The sequence below is a fragment of the Zea mays genome, chromosome 8 (genome assembly GCF_902167145.1).
Source record: "Zea mays cultivar B73 chromosome 8, Zm-B73-REFERENCE-NAM-5.0, whole genome shotgun sequence".
NCBI classification, from domain to species: domain Eukaryota; kingdom Viridiplantae; phylum Streptophyta; class Magnoliopsida; order Poales; family Poaceae; genus Zea; species Zea mays.
The window spans coordinates 144,255,782-144,263,713 of NC_050103.1; the positions used below are offsets into that span (position 1 = coordinate 144,255,782).

Here is a 7,932-nt window from a genome sequence, read left to right on the forward strand (position 1 = left end):
GTTAGAAATATAATCGAGTCCGCGAGAGAGGGTGCAAAATAAATCGCAAGCAAATAAAGAGTGTGACACGCGGATTTGTTTTACCAAGGTTCGGTTCTCGCAAACCTACTCCCCGTTGAGGCGGTCACAAAGACCGGGTCTCTTTCAACCCTTTCCCTCTCTCAAACGGTCCCTCGGACCGAGTGAGCTTTCTCTTCTCAAATCAACCGGGAACAAAACTTCCCCGCAAAGACCACCACATAATTGGTGTCTCTTGCCTTGGTTACAATTGAGTTTTGATCACAAGCAAAGAATGAGAAAGAAGAAAGCAATCCAAGCGCAAGAGCTCAAAAGAACACAACAAATCACTCTCACTTAACACTAAAGCTTTTGTGGAATTTGGGAGAGGATTTGATCACTTGGGTGTGTCTTGTATTGAATGCCTAGCTCTTGTAAGTGGTTGGAAGTTGAGAAACTTGGATGACTTGAATGTGGGGTGGTTGGGGGTATTTATAACCCCAACCACCAAACTAGCCGTTTGGTGGAGGCTGCTGTCGCATGGCACACCGGACAGTCCGGTGCGCCACCGGACACTATCCGGTGCGCCAGCCACGTCACCAGGCCGTTGGATTCCGACCGTTGGAGCTCTGACGTGTGGGCCCGCCTGGCTGTCCGGTGGCGCACCGAACAATTCCTGTAGATTGTCCAGTGTGCCACCCGTGCGTGCTCTGCTCCTCTGCGCGCGCTGGCGCGCATTTAATGCGTTACAGACGACCGTTGGCGCGAAGTAGTCGTTGCTCCGCTGGCTCACCGGACAGTCCGGTGTGCACCGGACATGTCCGGTGAATTATAGCGGAGCGTGAATCTGAAGTTGGCGAGTTCAGAGTCGCTCTTCCCTGGAGCACCGGACACTGTCCGGTGAATTATAGCGAAGCGCCTCTGAGAATTCCCGAAGGTGCGAAGTTTGGCTTGGAGTACCCTGGTGCACCGGACAATGTCTGGTGGCACACCGAACAGTCCGGTGCGCCAGACCAGGGCTGCCTTCGGTTATCCCATGCTCTCTTTGATGAACCCAATTCTTGGTCTTTTTATTGGCTAAGTGTGAACCTTTGACACCTGTATAACTTATAGACTAGAGCAAACTAGTTAGTCCAATTATTTGTGTTGGGCAATTCAACCACCAAAATCAATTAGGAACTAGGTGTAAGCCTAATTCCCTTTCAGTCACTTTATACTAGCTCGTCAAATATTTTATCACATTTGGCAATGTTAAAAGTAAATTTATCTTCTTGCTGATTCTTTTGAACCGACTTCAAAGAAGAACATATAGAAGGTTTAGCCTGTGTTGGCCAAACAAGTTCGACGGTATATATATCCATGGATTCATCATCCTAACTATCGTGCCCCACTAGATGCATCTTATGGCTAGCCGATTTTGATGCCTCTCTCTACTTCGACTTTTGCCCGCTAGTGCAAGTGCACTAACAAAATAAACTATGTGCCATCCAATTTCTCTTTTAAGTAAGATCACAACCCATTAAAAGTCAGCCCTTCTAAATATTTTCCGTGATATGGATCTGAAAGCATCGGTTTATAGTGTCTTGGAACCTCCAGATATAGTCATTAACCGGTTCTTCGCCCCCCTGCTGGACTAAAGCTAAATCAGTTAATTCTAACTCAGGTTCTACTGAGAAAAAGTGTTCATAAAATTTCTGCTCTAATTTATCCCAAGAGTTAATAGAGTTAGGTGCTAGGGTTGCATACCATGCGAATGCGGTACCAGTCAGGGATAGCGAGAATAAACAAACACGATAGGCTTCCCTACCAACCAATTCTCCTAGGTGTCCTAAGAATTGTCTTATATGCTCATGCGTGTTTTTTCCGCCTTCACCGGAAAATTTAGAGAAATCCGATAGTCTAGTTCCCTGTGGATATGGCAAGACGACAAATCAGTGACTATAAGGTTTCCGATATGACTGCCCCATGCCTGGCACACTAACATCGAGTTTATCTCTGAACAACCTAGCTACTTCGTCCCTAATCTTTTCCACCATGTCTAGTGACCATCCATTAAGTTTGAGGGTGAAAATCTCAGGTTGCCTGACATTATTTTGTCGACTTTCCTCCTAGGGGATGTTCAAGATGCGTGTTAGGTGTCCTATTAATGCCACCACCTTCTGCCCTATATCTCTCGGGCTCTCTGGTGGCCGAAGAATATTCGGCCATGTGCATATGAGGTGGCATGACATGATTATAATATGCCGCTGGTGGAGTAGCGTAGTGCTGCTATGATGGATGTGAAAAATGTGCATATTATGTAGCTCCTGGTTCTGTTCTGTGTACGTATACCTCGACTGTCCGGCTAAGGGGCTGGATGGTCCATGATGGGGCTCAATGATCCGAGGTTATATCCGGATGGTCTGGCCATATATGGCGCGACCTAGATAGTCTGTGCGCGGGTGTGTGTTGGGTCTGATGGTCCGACAAATATGCCGGACGATCTATGACATATCCGATCAGTCCGGTGTAAGGGGTTAGACAGTCTGCAACCGTAATGTAGCCGGACGGTCCGAGATAACTTTCGAAACTATAGTACCAAATCCTATAGGAATGAGAATCCAAGTTTCCCCGTGAAATCCTTTGATCCAAAGGAGCCTTTAGAATAATTTATGGCAGGAATGTTTACACGTTGAGGCTACTTTTCACACGCGTCTACAACCTTTCGCGCCGTTTTTCTTGGTTGCTGCCACTATGCAACAGATGCCTCGATTCAAATTCAAAACCACAACAAGGTGATTCCTTTATTTTTTCCTATGGTGCCACCAAAGACATTTTCACCTGAATTCCTATATTTTCAATTTCTGTAGGGTTCAAAACATCCACCATCTCTATTCCCATGTTTTTCCTATTTCTATGTTTTTTTATCCTTCATTCCCAAGAAGGCCGTAACATGTGTAACCCAAAATGGCCTGAGCACAAAGCCCCAAAGCCAGGTTGAGCCCAGATGGCCCTCATAGAATCTCCCGATCCCAGACCAGTCTCCCGCTGACCCATCCTGCTCAGTGCTCACTTCCACGCGGGCCCCAGCCCGCCACGAGTCCCCGCTCCCACCTGCTCCTCGCCGCCGTTAGCGCGCCCCGAGCCCCGACAGCCTTTCTCCTTCTAGGGTTTCTCTCTGTTTCGTCCTCATCGAATCGGAGTTTCGCATGGAGTCATCGCGGTCTCGGAAGCGGACGCGCCAGGCGCATGACTGTGCCGCCGCGCCGCCACCAGAGCGAGAAGTGGTAGGGCCCGCTTTGCTCGTGAGTACTCGCAGATTTGCGGGGTTTCAGGCTGTGCTGATGCAGATTTGGCCACGCTGTGCACGCAGGTAGCGAGGGGTGGCGCGTCGCCACCATGGAGGGAGGATGACCGTGATGGACACTTCGTATTCGACCTTGGCGAGAACTTGACCCGCCGATGTGAGTTCCCGACTCTTTGACTCTCTCCTTCAGTTCCTCGAGCCCTTGTGCATGGATATATCGTTTAGTTGTGTCTAATAATTTGTAATTAGTGGCAACATCTTTTTCTTATTTTGGTTTTATCTGCTTTTTTATTGTTATAAGACCCCGTTTGCAAACTGGCAGTTAGTACACCTTTAGGTTTTCCTTTGTCGTATCAAGCTAATAATGTGTGAAGCAGGGTTCCCATTCTGATCTTTAGTTTTTGTGATTTTAATAGCAATAACCTTTTTTCGCAAAAAAGTAACAAACTTTATGCAGTATGTGGTTCACATAGTTCCCAGTATCCTTTTGGACTTAGATTTAGTTTGATATATGGTTATGTTTATTGACAGAATGCTTTTTAGCTTTACAGATAAAATCTTGAGCAAAATGGGAGAAGGTTTGGGTTTTCTGCAATCTGTCGTCTCCTCTTCTGCTGGGTATCTCCGTTATTATTCTAATGAAGAGGGCTACGAGTTGGATTTTCGTAGGTACATTTGGGCGTGTTTTGGAATGCTGGGACCGTGAAACACATGAATATGTTGCCATAAAAGTTGTTCGCAGTATCCGCAAGTACCGTGATGCTGCAATGATTGAGATAGATGTGCTCAATCGCCTTGCAGAAAATGAAAAGTACAGATCTCTGTGAGTATCTCAGAGACCTAATTACTTAAAGTATAACCCTATTCTGTTTCTGACTTGACAGTTCCTCTTCAATTTGTCAGTTGTGTTCAAATTCAGAGATGGTTTGACTATCGTAATCATATATGCATTGTAAGTACTAGCTTTTGGTCAATTATACTAGTTTCTAAAAGTCAGTTACCAATTTTGAGAATGCATTTTTTTGCAGATGTGTTGGTTGTTTATAATATTTATCTTATTGGCCCTCCCAGTACATTGTATGGAATGAGAGACTTGTCTATAGAAATTATGATAAATCGCCTGTAGTATAGTCTTTTTGTTCTTCGCTCGTGAAGGTTCCCTCATATGGTCACAAATTAAAAATATTCTTTATTCAATGGATATCAATGATTTTGTCAGGTTTTTGAGAAGCTTGGGCCAAGCTTGTATGATTTTCTAAAGAGAAATAGATACCAACCTTTCCCTGTGGAACTTGTGCGGGAGTTTGGACGGCAACTGTTGGAATCTGTAGCATGTGTGTTAGTTATTGCTTGATTCTGCACATCAATTATTAGCTAATTTGGTAGCATTGGCTTCACTTTTCTATTGCTTCAAAGGGGCAGTGTTAACCATCTTTTCTTTTGTAACAGATATGCATGAGTTGCGGCTTATCCACACTGATCTGAAGCCAGAAAACATACTACTTGTCTCTTCTGAGTATATAAAAGTTCCAAGTACAAAGGTGCCTATTCTCACCCACTCTTTTAGTGATTGTCTGCTATTTCTTTACTAGGAATACAGTATTTGCAGTTTTCTTGAATGATTGCTTGGGGTTGTACAGAAGAATTCGCAAGGTGAAATGCATTTCAAGTGCTTGCCGAAGTCCAGTGCCATAAAGCTGATAGATTTTGGCAGTACCGCCTTTGATAATCGGAACCATAACTCGATTGTTTCTACGAGGCATTATAGGGCACCTGAAATAATATTAGGTAAATTGGTTATTTTTGAAGATTTGATTCAGTTTTATCTTGTTTGAGATATGGACTATGATAATTCAGTGTGAAGATTTATGTGCTCTTAAATATGCTCGATAGAGTAAAACAGACATCGTCCAAAATCTTAGCAAAGTCTTGGCACATCCTGATTCATACTCTTATTTACTCCTAAATGATGTGTTTTAATCAAATCTGAAAGAAACAGGTGGTACTTCTTCCTCTTTGATGGTTTGGTGTTTTCTGCACATATTTAGTTTTACAGTTGATGGTTGAGCGATATCGCACTGTATTGTTGAAATTGATTGAACTGAGTTCTATGCTTGTGTGCAGAATAAGAGTTAGATCTTTTATACTATTTCGTTAGTGGCCATGTCAGCTATCATGATAGTTGCTAAAGGTTTCTTCTCCAATTCTGTATGTCATTAGTTCTGATGTTGGATGTTTCTTTTGCAGGTTTAGGCTGGAGTTTTCCATGTGATATTTGGAGTGTTGGCTGTATTCTTGTTGAGCTATGCTCTGTTAGATCTCTTCACACACTTTATTTTTCTAGTACCAGTCTGGTAATTGTTTTCCTAACATCACATTTTTTAGGGGGAAGCATTGTTTCAGACACACGAGAATCTGGAACACCTAGCAATGATGGAGAGGGTTTTGGGACCTCTACCAGAGGATATGATACGGAAAGCAAGGTGCGTTACTTGCAATCTTAATTTGCGTATTATTTTATCTTTTGAATGAAATGTATGTGTTCAAATCAGCTTTTGAAGCATATCTTTATTTGCTTGATGTTCAAAGTTCTTTTTTTGATGGGGCTAGGATTTTTGGTTTTACTGTGCTTTCTTGCCTATTTATTGAACATTCATTTGTTTAAGCATTTTGAGAGAATGATGCATTTGATTTTGCTGCATTAGAGTATCAGAGTTACATTTTGAGGAAATAACACTTTCTTCTCTATTTATTGAACGTTTCTAATCTGTTACACTTCATTATGTTTCATGATTAGCAGAGTATCAGTGTACATAACTTTCATATTGTTTCATTATTCTATTTTGTTTATTGCCAGTTTGCCACTTGAATTTTCAAAGCTAATAGCTGCCTTTTATTTATTCTATTTTGTTTATTGTACCTTGATTTTCGAAGTTAATAACTGCCTTTATGGCCACTACTAATACTAACTTGCCCTCCCTACCCCTTTTTTTTGTTTATTGTTCCTTGTATTTGGTAATTTTGCATGTGTATTGCCTGCTTGTTATATTTAATTTGTGGCATTGAAATTTCTTGGGAACTCTTGTAATCTTTTTTTTGTTTCTTTCCTTCATTTTTAATATTCATTCGTTGTGCTTACATGTATACCACCTCAAATGTATAGCTCTTCAGCTCAGAAATATTTTAGGAGAGCAACACGATTAAATTGGCCTGAAGGTGCTGTTTCAAGAGAAAGCATCAGAGCTGTGAGGAAACTGGATCGACTAAAGGTTTTAGTTCTCTCGTTTCTTCTACTTTGGCCATGCTTATCTATCAACTTACCACGCTTTGACTTAAGAAATTTTAATATTTTCTTGTCTTTGATCTGATTATATTGTCTCCTAGATTTCAAGGTAGTTACGGATCAAGGTTAGAAGTTGGGGTTTGCGCTTGTGATTAGTTGTAGTAATTAGCTATATTGTTTGGTATACCTGCTAGTATTTTTTTACATTAATGTAGAATAACATTTATTAGCTTTCTTTTGGAAGGAATAAATTGATTTAAATAAAATGTAATTGTGCATAGACAAAAATGCTATCCTTCATGAAAGCATTAGAAGATGCCAAACTTTATTTTGGGAGACACCAATTTGCTTAATAATACATTATAAAACGGGTTTGAAGAGGACAACCTGCGACTAACTCGGGCATAAAATAAGTTCGGCTTGTTGGAGGCAGTTAGGAAAGCATAAGAGTTAAATTTTTCTGTTTCATTCAGTGAATTGCTAGGGCTGTCTTCAAAATTTCTTAATAAATAATAATAGGTGCTATCTAGTAGCGCTGCTAGTAATTTCAAATTTTAAACTAACATATGATGTGAAACGTACCTCAAAATGAGTAAGAAGCTATGGAAACATGAGGATTGACCTTACAGATCCTGAAACTTATGAACCACAACTACAGGACTTGGTATCGAGGAACGCTGACCATTCAAAGGTGGCACTGGTGGACTTGCTATACGGTCTCCTACGGTTCGAGCCATCGGAACGCCTGACAGCAGAAGAAGCTCTGGACCATCCATTCTTCAGGAACCCAACATGACTTGTTGAGCAGGCTTGACTCATGTAACTCTACTGAAGGTGGTGGTAGGAAGCAGGCAGAGCCGTCCCCATTGCAAAGCTGAAGGCATCTTGTTCCTCTATACCAGAGAGTTTGTGTAAGGCCTGTCAATGGGGCTTCTTGTGGTGATAAAACTGATGGCTTTAGTCACCCAATGTCATGTACACTAGCATTTTTCCTAGGGAGCTTAGTTCGCCAGACGGCGCTTGTATGTTGTTAACCGGGATACACTATGAGCTGTGCCCCGATGCCCTGGTGCTATAATCCAATCGCAAATGATGAAATCAAGCATAGCGTGCGTCCGTATAGTTTATGATTGAATTGTACCTTGGAATGATTGCCCTACATTCGTTCATTCCTACCTAGCGTTGTTACTTCGATGGTTCTGGGGTGCTGTTGATAGGTGCACACGGCTTGGGATTTGTTGCATCCCAACTGCCGTGTCCTGTTGCTAATACTTGTGCTGCTGCTGAAGTGCTGGGTGGGTTTGAATTCTGTCGTGCCTACAATGCATGTGGTATAGGAAATAGTGTAGTAGTACCTCGCTGCTTG

General features: G+C 42.1%; 1 protein-coding gene across 3 annotated transcripts; it reads left to right on the forward strand.

Moving 5' to 3' along the window:
• Nucleotides 1-2,990: 2,990 nt before the first annotated feature.
• On the forward strand, nt 2,991-7,717 carry LOC100193018 (putative protein kinase superfamily protein). 3 transcript variants are annotated; one of them, XM_035961281.1, is made up of 12 exons: nt 3,030-3,263; nt 3,350-3,440; nt 3,827-3,861; nt 3,953-4,106; nt 4,187-4,235; nt 4,503-4,617; nt 4,733-4,824; nt 4,924-5,071; nt 5,531-5,595; nt 5,669-5,766; nt 6,447-6,552; nt 7,225-7,717. In XM_035961281.1, exons 3-12 carry the CDS (start codon nt 3,852-3,854, stop codon nt 7,360-7,362), a joined length of 975 nt encoding a protein of 324 aa, XP_035817174.1. In that variant the 5' UTR covers nt 3,030-3,263; nt 3,350-3,440; nt 3,827-3,851; the 3' UTR covers nt 7,363-7,717. The 3 variants fall into 3 exon arrangements, with proteins under 3 accessions (XP_008654334.1, XP_035817174.1, NP_001345452.1); NM_001358523.1 differs by having other exon boundaries at nt 3,057-3,263; nt 3,835-3,861; nt 7,225-7,692; XM_008656112.3 differs by having other exon boundaries at nt 2,991-3,263; nt 3,827-4,106.
• The last annotated feature ends 215 nt before the right edge of the window (nt 7,718-7,932 follow it).

What these genes read in the sequence shown, in the direction of transcription:
- LOC100193018 (NM_001358523.1), top strand. Translation starts at nt 3,186, where the DNA reads ATGGAGTCATCGCGGTCTCGGAAGCGGACGCGCCAGGCGCATGACTGT. An exon ending in TAAAAGTTCCAAGTACAAAG is followed by an intron (nt 4,825 to 4,923) that starts GTGCCTATTCTC and finishes GGGGTTGTACAG; the next exon opens with AAGAATTCGCAAGGTGAAAT. An exon ending in GGAAACTGGATCGACTAAAG is followed by an intron (nt 6,553 to 7,224) that starts GTTTTAGTTCTC and finishes CCACAACTACAG; the next exon opens with GACTTGGTATCGAGGAACGC.